At 48.1% G+C, this 25,626-nt stretch overlaps 1 protein-coding gene across 4 annotated transcripts in view; it reads left to right on the top strand.

The window, feature by feature from the left end:
• dglucy (D-glutamate cyclase) overlaps window positions 1–25,626 on the top strand; it is a 44,246-nt gene that overhangs the window by 17,197 nt on the left and 1,423 nt on the right. For all 4 annotated transcript variants that reach the window (XR_013547754.1, XM_078406945.1, XM_078406948.1 and 1 more), the window contains exons 4-12: window positions 1,411–1,609; window positions 4,930–5,080; window positions 7,202–7,324; window positions 10,668–10,874; window positions 13,087–13,347; window positions 13,925–14,024; window positions 15,157–15,305; window positions 20,248–20,367; window positions 24,114–24,265. Coding sequence is in view for 3 of the 4 variants with exons in the window: in XM_078406945.1 (XP_078263071.1) it covers window positions 1,411–1,609; window positions 4,930–5,080; window positions 7,202–7,324; window positions 10,668–10,874; window positions 13,087–13,347; window positions 13,925–14,024; window positions 15,157–15,305; window positions 20,248–20,367; window positions 24,114–24,265 (1,462 nt within the window). In the remaining variant the exon portion in view is untranslated. The remainder of the gene's footprint in view (window positions 1–1,410; window positions 1,610–4,929; window positions 5,081–7,201; window positions 7,325–10,667; window positions 10,875–13,086; window positions 13,348–13,924; window positions 14,025–15,156; window positions 15,306–20,247; window positions 20,368–24,113; window positions 24,266–25,626) is intronic.

Raw genomic sequence — 25,626 nt, forward strand, 5'->3', positions numbered from 1 at the left:
CATTTTATGTCGATCTGCAATTCCTTGTTTCTTCATTTTGGGTCAAGACTCTTCTTCAGACCATTCTTGCACCACATGACTATACTTAAAACCTGCAGTCTAAAGCAGGGGCCTAATTAGACGATATTGTTGTTATATTTGAACCAGCCAGATAAATGGATACAGAGCAAGAACGCCACCAAGAAGGTGCTAATGAGCTATGGTACTTGAAACAAGTACATTACATGCAGAGAGAATCAGAGACTGATTGAGGGAGAGAGGAAGGTTTGAAACATTCGCTGGACCTTTACACTGAAGCAAAAGACACTTGTAACGACCCGAGGCAATTAGTGTGACAAGGAATCGTTTTGCAGGCAAGAGGGAGGAAACTCACACAATAAATAGCTCAATCTGCAAAAATAAAGTAGACAATAGACAATAGGTGCAGGAGGAGGCCATTCGGCCCTTCGAGCCAGCACCGCCATTCAATGTGATCATGGCTGATCATTCTCAATCAGTACCCCGTTCCTGCCTTCTCCCCATACCCCCCTGACTCCGCTATCCTTAAGAGCTCTATCTAGCTCTCTCTTGAATGCATTCAGAGAATTGGCCTCCACTGCCGTACAAAGCTGGTAAGTGATAATTGTATGATTGAAATGACAAACGTTATCATAACTGGTCCCCTGAACTATCAAGAAGAGAAAAATCTTTAACCACAGGCGAGGTCCCAGAGAAGTCATAGAAACATAGAAAATAGGTGCAGGTGGAGGCCATTTGGCCCTTCAAGCCAGCACCGTATGTGGTCATAGAGTACTAAACTTATCTAAATGATGAGGGGGGAACCTCATTGAAACTTACCGAATAGTGAAAGGCCTGGGTAGAGTGGATGTGGATAGGACGTTTCCACTAGTGGGAGAGTCTAGGACCAGAGGCCACAGCCTTAGAATCAAAGGACGTTCCTTTAGAAAGGAGATGAGGTGGAATTTCTTTAGTCAGAGGGTGGTAAATCTGTGGAATTTATTGCCATAGAAGGCAGTGTAGGCTGTCAATTGATATTTGTAAAGCAGAGATTGATAGATTTTTGATTAGTGTGGGGATGTCAGGAGTTATGGGGACAAGGCAGGAGAATGGGGGTGAGAGGGATAGATCAGCCATGATTGAATGGTGGAGTAGACTTGATGGGCTGAATGGCCTAATTGTGCTCCTATAACTTTTGAACCTAAAAAGCTAAATAAACTTTAGAAGGGTCCTGACATGAAAAATCACCTATTCATGTTCTCCAGAGATGCTGCCTGATCCACTGAGTTACTCCAGCACTTTGCATATTTTTTTTGTGCAAACGAACATCTGCGGTTTCCTGTAGATAAACAAACTAATTGATCTGGATTTTAACAAATCGAGGTGAAAATGCATGCTGTGATTTGGCTTCAGGACTGATTGTCTGCAGTACAGGAGGTATGAGAAGGGAATCTTCACTGGCAATTTGAAGAGCCTCATGGACTACACAGAGCAGATGAAGGAGATGGTTACCTTCTATGTGGGATGCAGCTATTCCTTTGAGAGGGCAATATTGGAGGCCGGTGTTCCAATCCGCAACATCGAACAAGTGCGCAATGTCAGCATGTACAAGGTAGGGAGAGTTTGAATCAATTAATGATTATTGTCACATACACTGATCAGCCAAAACATTATGACCACTGACAGGCGAAGTGAATAACATTGATTATCCTGTTACAACGGCACCTGTCAAGTGGTGGGATATATTAGGCAGCAAGTGAACAGTCAGTTCTTGAAATTGATGTGTTGGATGCAGGAGAAATGGGCAGGAGTAAAGACCTGAGCGACTTTGACAAGGGGCAAATTGTTATGGCCAGACGACTGGGTCAGAGCATCTCTGAAACGGCAAGGCTTATAGACAATAGATAATAGGCAATAGGTGCAGGAGTAGGCCATTCGGCCCTTCGAGCCAGCACCACCATTCAATGTTATCATGGCTGATCATTCTCAATCAGTACCCCGTTCCTGCCTTCTCCCCATACCTATAATATAAGAAAATAACTGCAGGTGCTGGTACAAATCGATTTATTCACAAAATGCTGGAGTAACTCAGCAGGTCAGGCAGCATCTCGGGAGAGAAGGAATGGGTGACGTTTCGGGTCGAGACCCTTCTTCAGTATTCTCCCCATACCCCCTGACTCCGCTATCCTTAAGAGCTCTATCTAGCTCTCTCATGAATGCATAATAGTAAGCTGGCCAATAATATAAAGGAGGATAGTAAAAGCTTCTTTAGGTATGTGAAGAGGAAAAAAATAGTTAAGGCAAATGTGGGTCCCTTGAAGACAGAAGCAGGGGAATTTATTATGGGGAACAAGGAAATGGCAGACGAGTTGAACCGGTACTTTGGATCTGTCTTCACTAAGGAAGATACAAACAATCTCCCAGATGTTCTAGTGGCCAGAGATCCTAGGGTGACGGAGGAACTGAAGGAAATTCACATTAGGCAGGAAATGGTGTTGGGTAGACTGATGGGACTTAAGGCTGATAAATCCCCAGGGCCTGATGGTCTGCATCCCAGGGTACTTAAGGAGGTGGCTCTAGAAATCATGGACGCATTGGTGATCATTTTCCAATGTTCTATAGATTCAGGATCAGTTCCTGTGGATTGGAGGGTAGCTAATGTTATCCCACTTTTTAAGAAAGGAGGGAGAGAGAAAACGGGAAATTACAGATCAGTTAGTCTGACATCAGTGGTGGGGAAGATGCTGGAGTCAATTATAAAAGACGAAATTGCGGAGCATTTGGATAGCAGTAACAGGATCGTTCCGAGTCAGCATGGATTTACGAAGGGGAAATCATGCTTGACTAATCTTCTGGAATTTTTTGAGGATGTAACTAGGAAAATGGACAGGGGAGAGCCGGTGGATGTAGTGTACTTAACTTTCAGAAAGCCTTCGACAAGGTTCCACATAGGAGATTAGTGGGCAAAATTAGAGCACATGGTATTGGGGCTGGGGTACTGACATGGATAGAAAAATGGTTGGCAGACAGAAGGCAAAGAGTGGGGATAAATGGGTCCCTTTCAGAATGGCAGGTAGTGACTAGTGGGGTACCACAAGGCTCGGTGCTGGGACCGCAGCTATTTACAATATACATTAATGACTTGAATGAAGGGATTAAAAGTAACATTAGCAAATTTGCAGATGACACAAAGTTGTGTGGCAGTGTGAACTGTAAGGAGATGCTATTAGGTTGCAAGGTGACTTAGACAGGCTGTGTGAGTGGGCGGATGCATGGCAGATGCAGTTTAATGTGGATAGGAGTGAGGTTATCCACTTTGGTGGTAAGAATAGGAAGGCAGATTATTTTCTGAATGGTGTCAAGTTTGGAAAAGGGGACGTACAACGAGATCTGGGTGTCCTAGTGCATCAGTCACTGAATGGAAACATGCAGGTACAGCAGGCAGTGAAGAAAGCCAATGGAATGTTGGCCTTCATAACAAGAGGAGTTGAGTATAGGAGCAAAGAGGTCCTTCTGCAGTTGTACAGAGCCCTAGTGAGACCGCAGCTGGAGTACTGTGTGCAGTTTTGGTCTCCAAATTTGAGGAAGGATATTCTTGCTATTGAGGGGGTGCAGCGTAGGTTTACTAGGTTAATTCCCGGAATGGAGGGACTGTCGTATGTTGAAAGACTGGAGCGACTAGGCTTGTATACACTGGAATTTAGAAGGATGAGAGGGGATCTTATTGAAACATATAAGATTATTAAGGGGTTGGACACGTTAGAGGCAGGAAACATGTTCCCAATGTTGGGGGAGTCCAGAACCAGGGGCCACAGTTTAAGAATAAGGGGTAGGCCATTTAGAACAGAGATGAGGAAAAACTTTTTCAGTCAGAGAGTTGTGAATCTGTGGAATTCTCTGCCCCAGAAGGCAGTGGAGGCCAATTCCCTGAATGCATTCAAGAAAGAGCTGGATAGAGCTCTTAGGATAGCAGAGTCAGGGGGTATGGGGAGAAGGCAGGAACAGGGTACTGATTGAGAATGATCAGCCATGATCACATTGAATGGTGGTGCTGGGTCGAAGGGCCGAATGACCTCCTCCTGCACCTATTGTCTATTGTCTACCTCATCTGGCAGCTTGTTCCATACACCCACCACCCTTTGTGTGTAAAAGTTACCCCCTCAGATTCCTGTAAAATGTTTCCCCCTTCACCTTAAACCTATGCCCTCTGGTTCTCGATTCTCCCACTCTGGGCAAGAGATTCTGTGCGGCCATCTGTCCTATTCCTCTCATGATTTTATACGCCTCTATAAAATCACCCCTCATCCTCCTGGGCTCCAGGGAATCGAGTCTCAGCCCACTCAACCTCCCCCTGTAGCTCTAACATGGTAGAAGTTTTTTTAAATCATGAGAGGCACAGCTCAGGTAGACAGTCAGAATTTTTTCCTGTACACCTACCACCCTTAGTGTAAAAAAGTCTTAATGTCTTTCTTTTATCCCAGCGAGATTTTGGGAAGAATTTACTAAAAATTGTTAAAAGTGATGAAATGTGTGATACCATGCCCAAGGCATTTAGTTTAGACATACAGCGTGGAAACAGGCCCTTTCGGCCCACCGGGTCCGCGCCGACCAGCGATCCCCACACATTTTCACCATCCCCACTAAGGACACTTTTTACATTTACCAAGCCAATTAACCTACAAACCTGCACGTCTTTGGAGTGTGGGAGGAAACCGAAGATCTCGGAGAAAACCCATGCAGGTCACGGGGAGAACGTACAAACTCCATACAGACAGCACCCATAGTCGGGATGGAACCCGGGTCTCCGGCGCTGCATTCGCTGTGAGGTGGCAGCTCTACCGTTGCGCCACGATGGTAGGCCTTAACATTAACATCTTTAATTTTTTCCAGAATCTTTTAAAAATATATTCTTTCCATCGTTTTTCCCTCCAGACAAACATACCATGCACCAGGGTTGGTGACTTCCTGTGTAACATGGTGGTCTCAATGCGACCCATTCCTGTTGAGAAGCTCGACGCAGTTGTGCAAATCACCCATCCCATGGAGGATGCGCATGGTGCACCTATACACATTGGCCATCCAGGTACGCACACTTTGACACTCTTTAGATTAGTTTAGAGATACAGTGCGGAAACAGGCCCTTCCGGCCCACCGGGTCCGCGCCGACCAGCGATCCCCGCACATCAACACTATCCTACACCCACTAGGGGCAATTTTTACATTTACCAGGCCAATTAGCCTACAAACCTGCACGCCTGTGGAGTGTGGGAGAAAACCGAAGATCTTGGAGAAAACCCACGCGGATTACGGGGAGAACGTACGAGCTCCGTACAGACAGCACCTGCGGTCGGGATGGAACCCGGTCTCCATTCGCTGTGAGGCGGCAACTCTACCGCTGCGCCACCATGTGAGACAGCAGCTCTATCGCTGCGCCACCGTGCCGCACTACCATACCACTCGTCTAAAGAATGCAACACAGAGACGTCGTTTCTTTGACCAGGCTCTGGTCAGAATCCATTTGGAGCATTGCGAGCAATTTGGGACCCACATCTGAGGAAGGATGTGCTGGCACTGGAGATGGTCCATGGGTTTACAAGAACAATCAAGGAATGCTTGGGTTATTACCTGATGAACGATTGATGGCACTGGGCCTGTATGCGTTGGGGTTTAGACGGATGAGGTGGGGACCTCATTGAAACTTACCGAATCGGTACCCCGCAGCTCCACCCTTGCTCCCCCTCCCCCTAGTTGCAACAGATACAGAATCCCCCTGGTCCTTGCATTCCACCCCATCAGCTGTGGCATACAACACATAAAACCTCCAAAATCTCCCCACCTCCAACGGGATCCCGCCACTAGCCACATTTTCACCCGTCTCCACCCTTTTCTGCCTTCGGCAGAGACTGTTCCCCCGCAGCTCCCTGGTTAACACATCCCTTCCCACCCAAACCACCCCCTCCCCAGCAACCTTCCCCTGTAACCGCAGAAGATGCAACACCTGTCGCTGTACCTCCTCCCTCGACTCTGTCCAGGGACCCCGACAGTCCTTTCAGGTTAGGCAGGGGTTCACTTGCGCCTCCTCCAACCTCATCTACTGTATCCATTGATCAAGATGTGGACTCTTATACATTGGCGAGACCAAACGTAGACTGGGCGATTGTTTCGCAGAACACCTTCGCTCAGCCCGCCTGAACCTACCTGACCTCCCATTTGCCGGACACTTTAATTCTCTTTCCCATTCCTTTACAGACCCTTCTGTTCTAGGTCTCCTCCATTGTCAGAGTGAGGCTATACGCAAATTGGAGGAACAGCATCTCATATTTCACTTGGGCAGCTTACAGCCCAGTGGTATGAATATTGATTTCTCTCACTTCAGGTAGCCCTGGCATTCCCTCTCTCTCTCTCTCCATCCCTCCCCCACCCAAGTCGCACCAGCTACTCGTTTTCACAGTTAAAAATGGCCGGTTTCCTTTATCATCGTTACTTTTTTGCATCTCTTTTAATCATTGTTCTGTATCTCATCACATCATCTTCTATATCTCTCGTTTCCCTTTATCCCAAACCAGTCTGAAGAAGGGTCTCAACCTGAAACGTCACCCATTCCTTCTCTCCAGAGATGCTGCCTGTCCCGCTGGGTTACTCCAGCTCTTTGTGTCTATCTTCGATTTAAAACAGCATCTGCAGTTCCTTCCTACACATAAAGTCCAGTAAAGTCCGATTACAGATAATGAGGTGGATGGGAGGTTGGGAACGCTCTCTATTTGGTGAGAGGATGGTTCAGTTGCCTGATAACAGCTGGGAAGAAACTGTCCCTGAATCTGGAGGTGTGTGTTTTCAAACTTCTGTACCTCTTGCCTGATGGGCAGAAGATCTAACGGGTTGGTTTTAATGTTTCTCCGATGTTCGTCGGAACTTCTTCTTCTTGCGTATGGCGTGCACAGCCTAAAGTTGTCGGTCAAGGGTAGACATCCAGGCCAGGGCAGCATCAGTTGCTGGGTGGATGCACAATCTGATAGATGCAGTGTTTCGGTGTGACTTTTGACAATGCCACTAGTGACCCGTAACCCAAACGGCCCTGCTCAGGCCCCAAACTCCCGCAGCATTGGGCAATCTCCGCGCATTTACCAGCTAAATGTGGAAGGAATGTCCAGGGCAAAGAATGAGTACGTCGCAACTAAAACTGGTTCTATTGGCCTTCCCTTAGGATTGATTGGGATTGATGATTTGTCCACGCCGGACTTTGGGGATGCGGTTGATGCTCATCCTGGCGATGTCCCCGTCTTCTGGGGCTGTGGAGTCACCGGAGTGGAGGCTGTTCGCAGCATCAGTAAGACATTCAGAGATACAACGCACAAACAGGCTCCGCAGCCCGCTGAGTCCGCGCCGACCAGCGATCACCCCGTACACTAACACCATCTACACACTAGGGGGCAATTTTACCGAGGTCAATCTACCTACAAACCTGCACATCTTTGGGATGCGGGAGGAAACCGGAGCACCCGGAGAAAACCCAGCAGGTCACGGGGGAGAACGTACAAACGCTGTACAGACAGCATCGGTAGTCAGGGTCGAAGCCAGGTCTCCGGTGCTGTAAGGCAGCAGCTCTACCACTGCGTCATTGTGCCGCCCCACTACCTGTGAGGCAAAACCTAGCTCTCCCACGCAGCTGGCAAAGTGGGCCTAACGCGAAGCGAGCTGGAATCTTTACCACTGTCTGGGAGGCAGATAGGATGCAGCATCCGACAGATGGTAACTCTGACTGTGCAGTACTCCCCCACTACTGGGTGGTCAGAAGCATGCGTTCCACTTACAGCAGTGGAGTTCAGTCAGACGTGGGGCAGGGACCCACCCGCCCAATCTTACATTCCAGTAAACCAAACCCATACCGGCAGTGCAGTCCATTGAGAAGCATCATTGCTGGCTGCCACCCTCAAACAGAAGGGCTTCACAAACATGTCACGGGTCAAGAGTATTTCATCACCATATGCACTGCGAACATAACAATTAAATTCTTACGGTAGACACAAAATGCTGGAGTAACACAGCGGGTCAGGCAGCATCTCAGGAGAGAAGGAATGGTGACGTTTCGGGTCGAGACCCTTCTTCAGACTGATGTCAGGGGAGGGGGCGGGACAAAGATAGAATGTAGTGGGAGACAGGAAGACTAGTGGGAGAACTGGGAAGGGGGAGGCGATAGAGAGGGAAAGCAGGGACTAAGTTAGAGAAGTCAATGATCATACTGCTGGGGTGTAAACTACCCAAGCGAAATATGAGGTGCTGTTCCTCCAATTTGCGCTGGGCCTCACTCTGACAATGGAGGAGGCCCAGGACAGAAAGGTCAGATTGGGAATGGGAGGGGGAGTTGAAGTGCTGAGCCACCGGGAGATCAGGTTGGTTAAGACGGACTGAGCGGAGGTGATCAAAGGTGTTTAAATTCTTACTGCAGAAACAAAGAATTGTAGATGCTGATTTATACCAAAGATAGACACAGAGTGCTGGAGTAACTCAGCGGGTCATGCAGCATATCTGGAGAAAAAGGATAAGTGACATTTCGGATTGGGACTTATCTTAAGTCTGAAGAAGGATCCCAACCCGAAATGCTACCTATCCTTTTTCTCCAGAGATGCTGCCCGGCACGCTGACTTACTGCAGCACTTGTTGTGTCTATCTTTGAAATTCTTATTGCTGCAGCTTTATAAACACATTAATTAGCACAACAACACAACAAACAAATATGCAATAAAAATTCATCCAATAAGCACAATTTTGTAATCCATTATAGAGAACTTGCACTTATTATTAAAGTCACTGTTGAAATATCATAAATAAATATCATAAATAATACTGGTAGTAGGTCTATTGGCCTTCATAACAAGAGGAGTTGAGTATAGGAGCAAAGAGGTCCTTCTGCGGTTGTACAGGGCCCTAGTGAGACCGCACCTGGAGTACTGTGTGCAGTTTTGGTCTCCAAATTTGAGGAAGGATATTCTTGCTATTGAGGACGTGCAGCATAGGTTTACTAGGTTAATTCCCGTAATGGCGGGACTGTCATATGTTGAAAGACTGGAGCGACTAGGCTTGTATACACTGGAATTTAGAAGGATGAGAGGAGATCATATTGAAACGTATAAGATTATTAAGGGGTTGGACACGTTAGAGGCAGGAAACATGTTCCCAATGTTGGGGGAGTCCAGAACAAGGGGCCACAGTTTAAGAATAAGGGGTAGGCCATTTAGGACTGAGATGAGAAAAAACTTTTTCATTCAGAGAGTTGTGAATTTATGAAATTCTCTGCCACTTAAGCCAGTGGAGGCCAATTCACTGGATGTTTTCAAGAGAGAGTTAGATTTAGCTCAGGGCTAAAGGAATCAAGGGATACGGGGAAAAAGCAGGAACAGGGTACTGATTTTAGATGATCAGCCATGATCATATTGAATGGTGGTGCTGGCTCGAAGGGACGAATGGCCTACTCCTGCACCTATTTTTTGTCTATGTCTAAAAAGTAAGAATAAACGGATCCCTGTTCGAATGGCAGGCAGTGGTCAGTGGAGTGCCGCAAGGCTCGGTGCTGGGGCCACAACTATTTACAATATGTATTAATGATTTTGATGATGGAATTAAAAGTAACACTAGCAAGTTTGCAGATGACACAAAGCAGGTGGCAGTGTGGACTGTGAAGAGGATGCTCAGAGGTTGCAGGGTGATTTGGACAGGTTGAGTGAGTGGGCAGATGCATGGCAGAAGCACTATAATGTAGATAAATGTGACGTTATCCACCTTGGTGGCAAGAACAAGGAGGCAGATTATTATCTTAATGATGTCAGATTAGGAAAAAGGGAAGTGCAATGAGATCTGGGTGTCCTTGTACACTAGTCACTGAAAGTAAACATGCACGTACAACAGTTAGTGAAGAAAGCTAATGGCATGTTGGCCTTCATAATGAGGAAGTATAGGAGGAAAGAGGTCCTTCTGCAGTTGTACAGGGTCCTGGTGAGACCACATCTGGAGTATTGTGTGCAGTTTTGGTCTCTTAATTTGTGGAAGGACATCCTTGCTATTGAGAGATTACAGCGTAGGTTCACCAGGTTAATCCCTGGGATGGCAGGACTGTCATATGAGGAAAGATTGGAAAGACTGGGCTTGTATTCACTGGAATTTAGAAGGATGAGAGTGGATCTTAAAGAAACATATAAAATTATAAAAGGACTGGACAAGCTAGATGCAGGAAAATTGTTCCCAATGTTGGGATAGTTCAGAATCAGGGGCCACAGTCTAAGAATAAAGGGGAGGCCATTTAAAACTGAGGTGAGAAAAAACCTTTTCAACCAGAGAGTTGTGAATCATGGAATTCTCTGCCACAGAAGGAAGTGGCGGCCAATTCACTGGATGAATTTAAAAGAGAGTTAGATAGAGCTCTAGGGGCTAGTGGAATCAAGGGATATGGGGAGAAGGCAGGCACGGGTTACTGATTGTGGATGATCAGCCATGATCACAATGAATGGCGGTGCAGGCACGAAGGGCCGAATGGCCTCCTCCTGCACCTATTTTCTATGTTTCTATATTTCTAACGGGGTAGATGGGAGGTCAGGACTGTACTCGGTTGTGAAAGGCAATGGGAAGTTGATTCCGTTCTTAAATGATGTAACTGGTTTATTTCCTCTTCCCTTCAGAATCGCCGCTGGCATTCACCCACGCTCCCGGCTGCATGTTCCTTACTGACCTGAGGAGTGAGGAGAAGCTGGCCGGTGGTTGTGTCAGCAGTGTTGAGACCCCTCAGGTGTTCTGCATTTCTCAGAACCCACCCCATTACAGTGTGGCCTCTCGCTCTGCCGTGGAGAAAATCACAGCGCTGGATAGACTGATTCAGCAAGACCCAGGTAAGATGTTGCGTTTAAACATGAGTGCCCCAGCCAGCCTGGCCTGGTTTAGATGTGGGACACAAAGAAGGCAACCGTCTTCTTCCTCTGCTCCGTGTGGTCCATCAGGCTCTTCAAATTGCCAGTGAAGGTTCTGTGATGTTTGATGGACTGTGTGGGGTGGGAGGACCCGTTGCTCCTCCCGTGCAGCAGGTGGCGCTGCACTGGACAAAGGAAGATGTTTTGTACATAGTTATCTTGGCTGTACACAGTGTGTGGAGTGTGCAGTCAGACCGTGGGGTTGCAGCCATTTTAGTTGTCTTGCTGCCAGCATTGAGTTAATGTAATAAAGGTTTCTGTTGTACCTTGAAGACTCTCAAGTTTCATACAGACATAGAACACGAACACAAAAAGTTCCCTCCTCATACTTCCTGTACTGCAGACAATCAGTCCTGAAGCCAAATCGTAGCGTGAATTTTTACTTTAGGATTTGAGTTTAGGAGCAAGGAGGTCCAACTGCAGTTGTACAAGCTCTGGAATATTGTGTGCAATTTTGGCCTCCTAATTTGAGGAAGGACATTATTGCTATTGAGGGAGTGCAGCGTAGGTTCACCAGGTTCACCAGGGAGGAGGGAGGATGAGGGGGATGGAGTGGACGGGAGGGGAAGGGGGAGGGGAGGGGAAGGGAGTTGGAGGGAGAGAGGGAGGGGGGAGGGAGGATAAGGTAGGTTGGAGTGGGGGGGAAGGGAAGGGGGAGAGGGAGGGGTAGAGGGAGAGGAGGGAAGGGAGGGTGGGAGGGGGCGGAGGGGGAGGGGCCGGAGGGGGAGGGGGACGGGGGATGGGGAATGGGGGTGGAGAGGGTGCTGCACCAATTCAGGAGAGGTTAGGGCCCAATGGGTCTACTTGGTCTAGTTCATAATAGAAAGCCGATTGTCACTGAAGGATGCCGCAGAAGAGTTCAGTCCCCAACTGTGAATGAGATCGTGGCAACAGTAACACTAATAGTTTGTACACGGTTATAATTGCAATACAAACCCAGCTCCAAAGGAACCCCAAGTTGTAAAGCAATACCAACCTCTTATCAAGGGCACAGTGGCACAGGCTGCTATCTCTCAGAAACCTGGATTCAATTATGACCTTAGCTGCTGTTTGTGTGGAGTTTGCACCTTCCCCGTGTGACCACGTGGGTTTCTCACGGGTGCTCTGGTTTCCTCGCACATCCCAAGGACGTGCGGGTTTGCAGATTGAACGGACGATCGATGGTCGGCGCGGACGGACTCGGTGGGCCGAAGGGCCTGTTCCCATGTTGTATTTCTAAACTAAACTAAACTTGAACGGAATGAGAAAGTGGGATAACAAAGAACTAGTGTGAACGGGTGAACAATCATCGGTGTTGGATTCGGTGGGCCAAAGGGTCTGTTTCCATTGTATATTTCTAAACTAATCTACACATGCAAATCTGCAACAGTGTTTGCTCTGTGTAAGAAGGAACTGCAGATGCTGGTTTACACCGAAGATAAGCACCAAATGCTGGAGTAACTCAGCGGGATTATGGGGAGAAGTGAGGAGAATCGGGTTCAGAGGGAGAGATAGATCAGCCATGATTGAATGACGGAGTAGACTTGATGGGCCAAATGGTCTAATTTTGCTCCTCTCACTTCAGAACGTATGACGGGTAACATCTCCGGAGAGAAGGAATGGGTGAGGTTTGGGGTCACGACCCAAAACGTCACGCATTCCTTCTCTCCAGAGATGCTGTTACTCCAACATTTTGTGTCTATCTACAAGGTTTGCTCGGTTTTGATAACTCAAATAGTGAGAGGCCTGGATAGAGTGGATGTGGAGAGGATGTTTCCACTGGTGGGAGAGTCGAGGAACAGAGGTCATAACCTCAGAATAAAAAGACGTTCTGTTAGGAAGGAGATGAGGAGGAACTTCTTTAGTCAGAGGGTGGTGAATCTGTGGAATTCATTGCCAGAGACAATGGAGGCCAAGTCAATGGATATTTGTAAGGCAGAGAGAAATAGATTCTTGATTGTATGGGTGTCGGGGGTTATGGGGAGAAGGCAGGAGAACGGGTTTGAGAGGGAAAGATAATCTGCCATGATTGAATGGCAGAGTAGATTTGATGGGCCGAATGGCCTAAATCTGCTCCTATCACTTATGAGCATGCATAGCTGGACAGAACCAGTCGGAATTGAGAGTTAACGTGGTGCGTTTGTATGTTCGGCAGGTGATCGAGGGATCAAGCATCTGCTGATCGGAGACCAGCTGCTGAAAGTTTCTCTCTCGCTGTCTCATGCAAAGTCTGTGCTGATAACCACTGGCTTTCCAACCCACTTTAACCACCAGCCCCCAGAGGAGACAGATGGTCCTCCAGGAGCCATTGCCATAGCAGCCATGGTGCAGGCCCTGAAGAAAAGCGTTGCCATAGTGACGGATCAAAGAGCCTTGGAATTGTACAAGAAGATCATAGAAGAGGCTGTCGAACGAGGTGCTATTTTTTTTTCTTATTGAAAAATTCTGTGTTTGAACTGCCGGAAAGTGAAGGTTTAATAATCTGCCCTGGGTTCTAATGCACTAATTCCTTCTAAGTGAGAGGAGGTGGTGGATGAAGATAGTTTCAATGTTTAGGAGGCATCTAGAGAAGCACCGAATCGCCATGGGCAGCAGAGTAGTGGAGCCGCTGCCTCACGGCCCCAGAGACCCAGGTTTTGTGCACAACCCGCAGGCATTGCCACTTTCATTTCACTGCACATCAAGTATGTGTATGTGACAAATAAATTCTTGACTTGACTTGAATAAATTTGAATTTGAAATTTGACTTTGACCCTGACCACAGGCGCTGTCTGTGCGGAGTTTGCACGTTCCCCCTGTGACCGTCCGGTTTCCTCCCATGTTCCAAAGACGTGGAGGTTAATTGGCTTTTGTAAATTGTCCCTGGTGTGCAGGGTAGTGCTGGTGTGTAGGGCGATGGCTGGTCGACGCGGACTGGGCAGGCCGAAGGGCATGTTTCCTCACTGTATCTCTAAAACAAAAAATATATATCTGCCTCCTTTTTCTCCTCTTAGGACTGATGAAAGCTGCTGTGCCTGTTGTCAGCTACCAGGATGTTGACGAGAATTCACCCATGCTGTTCCTCTGCCATGAAGGAAAGCCGCAGTTTCCAAGGTAAAACCTGATTTAGGCACGTGAATTTTCCGCGGATTTACGCCTTTTTAAAATCCATTTTCCGCGCTTTCTGCATGATTTCCGCGTTTTTCTCTTTGCCAAAATCGCGTTTACCAACGGAGAAATCTGATCGAAAGAAAGAAAGGGAAAAAGCAGATTCCCCATGTTCCTCACTGTGATGGAAGGCAATAAAGTCTAATCTTCTCCCGCGGTCGGGGCAGTCGAACCATCCTCAGCCAGCAATCGAAGCCCCCGCGTCAGGGCGGTCGAAGCCCCCATGTCGGGGCGGTCGAAGCTCCTGCGGCTTGAAGCTCCTGAAGTCGGTCCCTAACCAAGGGACCGCCAGCTCCACGATGTTAATGTCCGCAGGCTCCCGCGGTTGGAGCTCGAAAGTCGATTCCCGACGGGGATCGCCAGCTCCACGACGTTAAGTCCTCGGTGGCACAGCGGTAGAGTTGCTGCCTTGCAGCGAATGCAACGCTGGAGACTCGAGTTCGATCCTGACTACGGGCGCCGTCTGTACGGAATTTGTACGTTCTCCCCGTGACCTGCGTGGGTTTTCTCCGAGATCTTCGGTTTCCTCCCACACTCCAAAGACGTGCAGGTTTGTAGGTTAATTGACTGGGTAAATGTTAAAAAAATTGTCCCTAGTGTGTGTAGGATAGTGTTAGTATGCGGGGATCGCTGGGCGGCGCGGACTCGGTGGGCCGAAGGGCCTGCTCCGCGCTGTATCTCTAAATCTAAAAAAAATATTTAAATCTAAAGGCTCCCGTGGTTGGAGCTCCCGAAGTCGGTCTCCAGCAAGGGCCGCCATCTCCTCGATGTTAGGCCGCAGTGCGGAAGGAGATACGATACGGGAAAATGTCTCCATCGAGCTAAGAGATTAGAAAAAGTTTCCCCCAACTCCCCCCCCCCCCCACATAAAACAAGCTAAAGAACACTAAAACATACATGTAACATATTATCAAACAACAAAGAAGGAATGGACAAACAGACTGACTGTTGGCGAGGCAGCAATTGCTGGCGCCACCCGGTGGTAAATAAAGGTGGATTATAGATTTTGGGCATGATGTGGGCGTGACTATTAACAGATTGTTGAATGGTTTTTGCATTCCTGTTTGAAAATGGACAGGTTTGACCACCTTGTAGCCATAGAGCGAGCGGGAATGGCCGCAGATGGCAACTACTACAACGCACGGAAAGTGAACATCAAGCATTTGGTGGATCCTATTGACAAACTGTTCCTGGCGGCAGAAAGCATCCCTGGGATCGTCACCACCGGTAAGTCCATCTTAATGACATCCTAAACTGAACACAATACTCCATCTGCGCCCTCACCAACGTCTTAGAGTCACAGAGTCATCGAGTGATACAGCGTGGAAGCAGGCCCATGGGCCCAACCAGCCCACGCTGGCCAACATGTTCCAGCTACACCAGCCCCACCTGCCCGTGTATGGCCCATATCCCTCCAAACCTGTCCCATCCATGTACCGGTGGCACATGGTGGCACAGTGGCGCAGCGGTAGAGTTGCTGCCTTACAGCGAATGCAGCGCCAGAGACCCGGGTTCAATCCCGACTACGGGTGCTGTCTGTACGGAGTTTGTACGTTCTCCCCGTGACCTGCGTGGGTTTTCTCCAAGATCTTTGGTTTCCTCCCACACTCCAAAGACAGGTACAGGTTTGTAGGTTAATTGGCTGGGCAAATGTAAAAATTGTCCCTAGTGGGTGTAGGATAGTGTTAATGTGCGGGGATCGCTGGTCTGCGCGGACCCGGTGGGCCGAAGCCATGATGGCGGCGCGCACGGACGCAGCGGCTCACAGCTCTCCCTTTCGGTGCGTTTTATGTGTGTTATCTGTGTTATGTCTGTTAGTCAATTTTAGTCATGCAAACCAGGCAAATCAGGCAAATCCTACCTACAACCGAAAGGATCTTCTGATCATAGGATTCCAGTGCAATCGGGACCTTGTGCGCGAATTTCCACACCCGCGAAATATACCGGAAGAGATAGCCAGGACACCGGGCGCTCCGTGGATAGTTGTCGGCGCGAACAGGCGTCGCAGGCGGAGGAGAAACAGGAAGCAAAAGCGAGGATGCCGGTCCGGTATACTTGCCAAGCTAAAGAGACAGCCACACAAACCACCGCTACCCAGCATGTTTCTCACCAACGCCAGATCCATCATCAACAAAATGGACGAACTAAAACTACAGATATCAGCAAACAAACTCGTGGAGGACTGTTGCATTCTCTTAGTAACAGAGACATGGCTTCATCCACTTATCCCAGACGGAGCCATTGAGCTAGCTGGGCGTACAGCGTTTCGTTGGGGCAGAAACATCGACTCCGGTAAGAGCAAGGGGGGGGGGGGTTATGCATTTACGTGCACAACAACTGGTGCACTAACATCCAAATCATAGATAGCCATTGTTCTCCTGATCTGGAGTCCCTAACAGTTAAATGCAGGCCTTTTTACCTTCCTCGCGAATTTACAGGGGTTATAGTAACAGCAGTCTACATCCCACCGAATGCTAACGCTAGCACAGCTTTGGGCTACCTGCTCGGTGCAATAAACTCACAACAGAGCACATATCCAGAAGCAGCCCACATCATAGCCGGGGACTTTAACCATGTAGACCTAAAGTCAGTTCTCCCGAAACTTGAACAACACATAAGATGTGCTACCAGGGGGAAAAACACACTAGACAAGGTTTATTCAAATATCAAGAAGGGTTTCAGGTCAGCACCACTACCACACCTGGGGCAGTCAGATCACCTGTCCATATTCCTAACTCCAGCATACACCCCACTCAGGAGGAAAGCTCCAGTCACCATAAAGACTGTTAAGACATGGCCTGAAGGAGCTTCCTCGCAGCTGCAGGATTGCTTCGAAAGGACCAACTGGGATATTTTTGAGGATCAGGACTTGGAGGAGTACACATCAACTGTACTTTGCTACATCCAAAACTGTGTTGACAATGTCACCGTCGACAAACGCATCCGGTTGTATCCCAATCAGAAACCCTGGATGACAAAGGATGTCAGGTCTCTCCTCAAGGACCGTAACACCGCCTTCAGGTCTAGTGATAGAGCTCTATACAGTGCTGCTAGAACCAACCTGAAGAGAGGCATCAAGGATGCCAAAGCGTCCTACAAGAGGAAGATTGAGGACCACTTTACCAACAATGACCCACGGCGGGTATGGCAAGGCATCCAGCACATCACCAACTACAAGACCAGCAACCGCACGACTGCCGACGGCGACGCCTCGCTGGCAGAGGAACTTAACTGTTTCTTTGCTCGTTTCGAGGTGAAAGCTACAGTGGCAGACATAACACCCTCTCCAGCACCTGACAGCAACACCTTCACTGTGCAGGAGTATGATGTTAAGCGCGTGCTCAGAGCAGTGAATCCCAGGAAAGCTGCAGGCCCCGATGGTGTGACGGGCAGAGTGCTGAGGGAATGTGCAGACCAATTATCTGAGGTCTTCACAAAAATCTTCAACCTGTCCCTTTTAAAATCCACCATCCCTCCCTGCCTGAAGTCCGCCACAATCATCCCACTGCCGAAAAAGTCTGTCATCAGCGGCCTTAACGACTACCGTCCGGTAGCGCTCACACCGGTCATCACAAAGTGCTTCGAGAGACTGGTCCTGCAGCACATCAAAGCCAGCCTCCCACCCACCTTCGACCCACACCAGTTTGCCTACAGAGCAAATAGGTCTACAGGGGATGCCATCGACACTGCTCTTCACACTGCACTGACCCACCTTGAACACCAGGGGAGCTATGTGAGGATGCTCTTCCTCGACTTCAGCTCTGCCTTTAACACGGTCATCCCGAGCAGACTGGTCACCAAACTTTCCGACCTTGGATTTTCCCAAACCATCTGCCAATGGATCAAGGACTTCCTGACCAACCGCCCCCAGACTGTCAAAATAGGCCCTCACCTCTCCTCCACCATTACACTGAGCACCGGCTCACCACAGGGCTGTGTGTTGAGCCCCATCCTTTACTCCCTCTACACTCACGACTGCGCCCCCACCCATCCCACCAACACCATCATCAAGTTCGCGGATGACACGACTGTGGTTGGACTCATCTCAGGAGGAGATGAGACAGCCTATAGGGATGAAATCCAAAGGCTGGCAGCATGGTGTTCAGTGAACAATCTGGTCCTGAACTCCTCCAAAACAAAGGAACTTATAATTGACTTTAGAAAAACCAGTGTAGAATACGACCCACTCTACATCAATGGGGTCTGTGTGGAAAGGGTACCCGCTTTCAGGTTCCTGGGTACGCACATCGCAGAGGATCTTACCTGGTCTACCAACACCATCACCACAGTAAAGAAGGCACAGCAGAGACTCCACTTCCTGAGGATCCTCAGGAAAACCAACCTGCAGGAGAAGCTCATGTTGTCCTTCTATCGCTGCTCCATCGAGAGTGTGCTGGCATACTGTATAACCACATGGTATGCCAGCTGCTCAGAAAAGGACAGGAAGGCCCTTCAGAGGGTCATCACGACAGCCCAGAAGATCATCGGCTGCTCACTGCCCTCCCTGGAGCACCTGTTCAGCCTACGCTGCCTCAGTAGAGCAGGCAAAATAATAAAAGATCCATCCCATCCCGGCCACCGTCTGTTTGTTCATCTGCCCTCTGGTCGACGTTTCAGGTCGATCAAATCCCGAACAAACGGACTTAAGAACAGTTTTTACCCCAGGGCCATACGAGAACTGAACACTACCTTTGCACTAGGCAACACCGTTAAAAAATCTTGTACTTAATATAATTGTATTTATGTATTTATTTGTTTTTGCATTTATTGCATATATGTTTGTACGCACCGTCAGGATTGGCTATTTTTTAATTTCGTTGTACTCGTTGCAATGACAATAAATGAATATTATTATTATTATTCCACGCTGTATCTCTAAATCTAAAAAATCTAAAAATCTACCTGTCTAACTGTTTCCTAAAAGTTGGAATAGTCCCAGACTCAACTACCTCCTCTGGCAGCTTGTTCCATACACCCACCACCCTTTGTGTGAAAAAGTTATCCCTCAGATTCCTATTAAATCTTTTCCCCTCCACCTTAAACCTATGTCCTCTAGTCCTCGATTCACGTGCTTTGGGCAAGAGACTCTGTGCATCTACCCGATCTATTCCTCTCATGATTTTATACACCTCTATAAGATCATCCCTCATCCTCCTGCGCTCCATGGAATAGAGTCTCAGCCTACTCAACCTCTCCCTATAGCTCAAACCCTCTAGTCCTGGCAACATCTTTGTAAATCTTCTCTGCACCCTCTCCAGCCTGACAGCATATTTCCTATAACACGGTGCCCAGAACTGAACTCAATACTCTAAATGTGGCCTCACCAACGTCTGATACAACTGCAACATGACCTCCCAAGTTCTATACTCAATACTCTGACTGATGAATGCCAATATGCCTTTTTGACCTCCCTATCTACCTGTGACTCCACATTCAAGGAACCATGCACCTGCACTCCTAGATCCCTCTGCTCTACAACACTACCCAGAGCCCTACCATTCACTGTGTAGGTCCTGCCCATATTAGACTTCCCAAAATGTAACACCTCACATTTCTCTGGATTAAATGTCATCAACCATTCCTCAGCCCACATGGCCAATCGATCAAGATCCTGCTGCAATTTTTCACAACCATCTTCACCATAGATTCATAGAGTGATACAGTGCGGAACAGGCCCTTCGGCCCAACCTGCCCACACCGGCCAACATGTCTCAGTTACACTAGTCCCACTTGCCTGCGTTTGGTCCATAGCCCTCCAAACCTGTCCTATCCATGTACATGGCTAACTGTTTCTTAAACGATGGGATAGTCCCAGCCTCAACTACCTCCTCTGGCAGCTTGTTCCATACACCCACCACCCTCTGTGTGAAAATGTTACCCCTCAGATTCCTATTAAATCTTTTCCCCTTCACCTTGAACCTATGTCCTCTGGTCCTCAATTCTTCCACTCTGGGCAAGAGACTCTGTGCATCTACCCGATTGATTCCTCTCATGATTTTATACACTCGTCAGAGCTCTACCATTCACTGTGTAAGTCCTACCCGTCTGCAAACCCACCCACTTTTGTATCATCGGCAAACTTGCTAAACTGGCCCTGTATGTTCTCTTGGAACGAGTTAAGCTGATCATCCATGTAATCAGATATTACTTGTGTCTTTTTGTCCAACAGGCATCGGTGATGGAGGGAATGAACTGGGGATGGGCAAGGTGAAAGAGGCCGTCAAAAAGTACATTCACAATGGGGACCTGATAGCTTGTGATGTCAGTGCAGACTTTACAGTTGTGGCAGGTAGGTTTATCTGCTTTACGTTTCGTTTTAGTTTAGTTTACAGACACAAATTTTGAAGCAGGCCTATCGGCCCACCGAGTCCGAGCCGACCAGCAATCACTAGCAATCACTAGTGCTATTAGACACGATTTTGTTTTTACAGAAGCCAATTAACCTACAAACATGCAAGCTTGGGAGGAAACAGGATCAACCGGAGAAAACCCATGGGGTCACAGGCAGAACCTGCAAACTCCATACAGGCAGCATCTGTAGTCAGGATTGAACCGGGGTCTCGGGCGCTGATCATCGATCTCCCGTTCACACTAGTTCTATGTTATCCCACTTTTGCATCCACTCCCTACACATCCGGGACAATTTACAGTCAACCTACAAACCGGCACATCGTCGAGATGTGGGAGGAGACCAGAGCGCCCAGTGGAAACCCACACAATCGCAGGGAGAACGTGCAAACTCCACACCAAAAAGCAGCACCTGAGGTCAGGATCGATCCCGGGTCTCTGGCGCTGTGAGGCAGCAACTCTACCAGCTGCGACACTTGTCTCGGAAGTTAATAAATCTCACCTAAGAATGTTTCTGGAATTTTGGTTGAGGGGCGTGGATGGAGGCGGGTGGGAGACTTGCTCTGCGTGCATTCACAGTCCAGTGATGAGCTGCTTGTGATTCTGTGCAGACATCCTTCAGACTAAGAGACCACCCGTGGGAAACATTAAATAGGAATCATGCAGAAAGCGAAAATTGTTCATCAGGTTTGAAGTTAAAGTAGATGCCTGCAGCAGCCGTGGGAGATGGAGCTGGGTTATTTTCACTGAACCCACGGGGTTTCCTCCTCAGCTATTCACACTTTGGTGTAGTGCATTAGCATCGTTCGGGTTAGAGAGAGGTTACAATCTTTTCCTTTGGAGATTTACACACATCTCTGTAATATATACATCAACTAAAGAGAGGCATAAACATAGAACAGTACAGAAACAGGCCCTTCTGCCCACAATGTCTGTGTTGAACATGATGCCAAATTAAACCGATTCCTTCCGCCTGCTTATGGTCCATATCCCTACATATCTAAGGTAGACACAAAATGCTGGAGTAACTCAGCGGGCCAGGCAGCATCTCGGGAGAGAAGGAATGGGTGACGTTTTGTGTCGAGACCCTTCTTCAGACTGTATTTCCTGTATTCTTCATATTTCCCTCCCAAACAAAGGAACAACATTGGTCATGCTCCAATCCTCTGGGACCTCACCTGTGTAGAAAGGATACAAATCTCCAAGATCCTGCAGTCTCTTCTCTCTCCATAACTTGGGATGGATGCCATTGAGACCCTGGGGACTTATCTACCGTAGCATTCTGCAGGAAGTCCAATGCCACCTCCTTCTTGATCTCAAGCTGCCCCCAGCATATGAGTGTACCCCATCTGGATCACACTGACTAAAGGAGGCAAAGCCCTAAAGATAGACACACAAAATGCTGGAATAACTCAGCGGGACAGGCAGCATCTCTGGTGAGAAGGAATGGATGACTTTTCGGGTCAAGACCCTTCTTCAGACTCAACCTGAAACGTCACCCATTCCTTTCATCCAGAGATGTTGCTTGTCCCGCTGAGTTACTCCAGCATTTTGTGCCTATCTTTGTTTAAACCAGCATCTGCAGTTCCTCCCTATAGTTCTTAATTTTGTTGCGATTTGATAAAAACGTTGTTTTTGTTTTTGCAAAGATCTAACATGCACGACTTAAAGTGAATTGCCTTTGTATGCACTGTAAACCTCTTCTTCTTAGGCCCCCTCGGTCATGGCTGACCATGGGTGACTGTAAACACCAATGGTGTTCCATTGTCATAACGTAACACCTACCCTCTTTGAAACACCTTAGAAACATATAAAATAGGTGCAGGAGGAGGCCATTTGGCCCTTTGAGCGAGCACTGCCATTCATTGTGATCATGGCTGATCCTCCTGTGCCTGCCTTCTCCCTATATCCCTTGATTCCATGAGCCCCTAGAGCTCTATCTAACACTCTTCTAAATTGTTGGATGGGTGGACAAATTTGCAGATGGATTTAGATCATGATAGGTGTGAAGTACTTTGCTACCTTCTATGAAGCATCTCTAGAGGACTGACAAGTCAAAGACATCCACAGTGAATGTCACACTCTACTTCTGAAAGTATTGAGGAATGAAGGGGCCTTGGTGTGCATGTCCTGCAGGTGGCAGCAGAGGAGAATAAGTTGGTGAAGTATCTGGGCGGCAACATTAGGTTGAGATATTTATTCACAAAATGCTGGAGTAACTCAGCAGGTCGGGCAGCATCTCGGGAGAGAAGGAATGGGTGACGTTTCGGGTCGAGACCCTTCTTCAGGTTGAGATAGATATGTAGAAACAAAGAACTGCAGGTGCTGGTTTAGTTGAAAAAAGAGACAAAGTGCTGGAGTTATTCAAGGGGTCAGTCAGCATCTCTGGAGATTTTGGTTTTGGGTATGGATCCTTCTTCAGACAGAGGAAGGGGGCTGCTTGTCTTTAACCAAAGCATAGATTACGAGCAATAAGGTTTTAATACTGTGTGTATGAAGGAACTGCAGATGCTGGTTTAAACCGAAGACAGACACAAAATGCTGGAGTAACTCAGCGGGACAGGCAGCATCTCAGGAGAGAAGGAATGGGTGATGTTTCGGGTCTCGGCCCGAAACGTCACCCATTCCTTCTCTCCAGAGATGCTGCCTGTCCCGCTGAGTTACTCCAGCACTGTCTAATTGCTTCTTAAAAGTTGCGGCAGTACCTGCCTCAACTACCGCCACCGACAGCTCGTTCCATACACCCACCACCAAAAGGTTATCTCTCAGATTACTATTTAATCTCCCCCCCCCCCCCTCCCTTTACCTTAAACCTATATCCTCCGGTTATCAATTACTTTAAAGAAGAATGTTGGGCTCTAGAATGAATGGGATTGAACCCACCAAATGACAGTTTCTCCCCCTCCAGTTCTTGTGGTCAGATCAGGTCATAAGTGATAGGAGTAGAAATAGGCCATTCAGCTCATCAGGTCTACTCTGCCATTCAATCATGGCTGGTCTACCTCTTCCTCCTAACCCCATTCTCCGGTCTTCACAGCATTCTGTGGCAAAGAATTCCACAGATTCATCAACCTCTGACTGAAGAAATTCCTCCTCATCTCTTTCCTAAAAGAACATCCTTTAATTCTGAGGCTGTGACCTCTGGTCCTAGACTCTCCCACTAGTGAAAACATCCTCTCCACATCCACTCTATCCAAGCCTTTCACTATTTTGCACATTTCAATAAGGTTCCCTCCCCCTTATTCTTCTAAACTTCAGCGAGTACAGGCCCAGTGCTCATCACAGGTTAACCCACTCATTCCTGGGATCATTTCGCCTGGGCAGTTTGCAGCCCAGTGGTATGAACATCGACTTCTCCAACTTTAGATAGTTCCTCTGTCCCTCCCTTCCCCTCCTCCTTCCCAGATCTCCCTCTATCTTCCTGTCTCCACCTATATCCTTCCTTTGTCCCGCCCCCCCTGACATCAGTCTGAAGAAGGGTCTCGACCCGAAACATCACCCATTCCTTCTCTCCCGAGATGCTGCCTGACCTGCTGAGTTACTCCAGCATTTTGTGAATAAATCGATTTGTACCAGCATCTGCAGTTATTTTCTTATATCATTCTTGTCAACCTCCTCTGGACCATCGCAAGGTCTCTTCCAGTCTTTAAATAGCAGAAGAAACAATCAATAGCAATGTTTTTACAGGTGTGTCAAACTGGGCTGGCTACGCAGTGGCCTGTGGGCTACACATCCTCAACAACTGTCCCATCCACGAACGTTACCTACGTAGAGCGGTTGGCTTTCCCGAGGCATCGGAAACAGACAGATACACTGCAGCACTACCTACTGTCCTCAAGGTAAGAGGCACAAGAATGTCAAAGCTAATCCGCAATCCTTCCAGTTACTTTGTAGAACAGACGTAAAGTACAGTGTAGGAAAGAACTGCGGATGTCCACTTTAAATCGAAGGTAGACACAAAGTGCTGGAGTGACTCAGTGGGACAGGCAGCATCTCAAGAGAGAAGAACTCTGGGTGGCGGTTGGGGTCGAGACCCTTCGTCAGACTCCGTCTTCCGGTCTGAAGAAGGGTCTGGACCTGAAACATCACCCATTCCTTCTCTCCAGAGATGCTGCATGAACCGCTGAGTTACTCCAGCATCTCTGTGTCTATGAAGAAGTACAGCACAGAAACAGGCCACAATGTCCATGCCGAACATGACGCCAAGTTTAACTAACCTCCTCTGCCTGCACGCGATCCATATCCTTCCATTCCCTGCATGTCCAAGCACCCTTCCAAAAGCCTCTTCAATCCCACTATTGTGTCTGCCACCACTACCCCTGGCAGCACATTCCAGCCTCCCACACCCTCTGTGTAAAAAAAACCCATGCCTTGCACATCTTTGAACTTTGCCCCCTCCACTGTAAAATATTGCCCTAGATTCTTTGACATTGTCACTCTGGCGGAAAAAAAGGTTCTGACTGTCTCCCCTCTTTATGTTTAGATTTAGATTTAGAGATACAGCGCGGAAACAGGCCCTTCGGCCCACCGGGTCCGCGCCGCCCAGCGATCCTCGCACATTAACACTATCCTACACACACTAGGGACAATTGTTTTTACATTTACCCAGTCAATTAACCTACAAACCTGCACATCTTTGGAGTGTGGGAGGATACCGAAGCTCTCAGAGAAAACCCACGCAGGTCACGGGGAGAACGTACAAACTCCGTACAGACGGCGCCCGTAGTCAGGATCGAACCTAAGTCTCAGGCGCTGTATTCGCTGTAAGGCAGCAACTCTACCGCTGCGCCACCGTGCCGCCTTATGCCGTCATAAGTTTTAGGAGCATAATTAGGCCATTCGGCCCATCAAGTCCATTCTGCCATACAATCGTGGTTGATCTATCTTTTCCCTCTCAACTCCATTCTCCTGCCTTCTCCCCATAACCCCTGACACCCGTACCAATCAAGAAATCTACTTCCATCGGGTCTTCTCTCAGCCTTCGACGCTCCAGAGAAAACAGTCCAAGTTTGAGTCTGACCTCTCTTTGTAGCCAATACCTCCTAATCTGATAAACCCCCTCCGCACCCTATCCAAAACCTCCATATCTTTCCCGTATTGGGGCGACCAGAACTACGCACAATACTCCAAATGCAGCCTGATCAAAGTTCTACAGAGCTCCTGACTCTTGCACTCAATGCCTCGACCAACGAAGGCAGGC

Source organism: Rhinoraja longicauda, chromosome 10 (genome assembly GCF_053455715.1).
Source record: "Rhinoraja longicauda isolate Sanriku21f chromosome 10, sRhiLon1.1, whole genome shotgun sequence".
Taxonomy (NCBI): domain Eukaryota; kingdom Metazoa; phylum Chordata; class Chondrichthyes; order Rajiformes; family Arhynchobatidae; genus Rhinoraja; species Rhinoraja longicauda.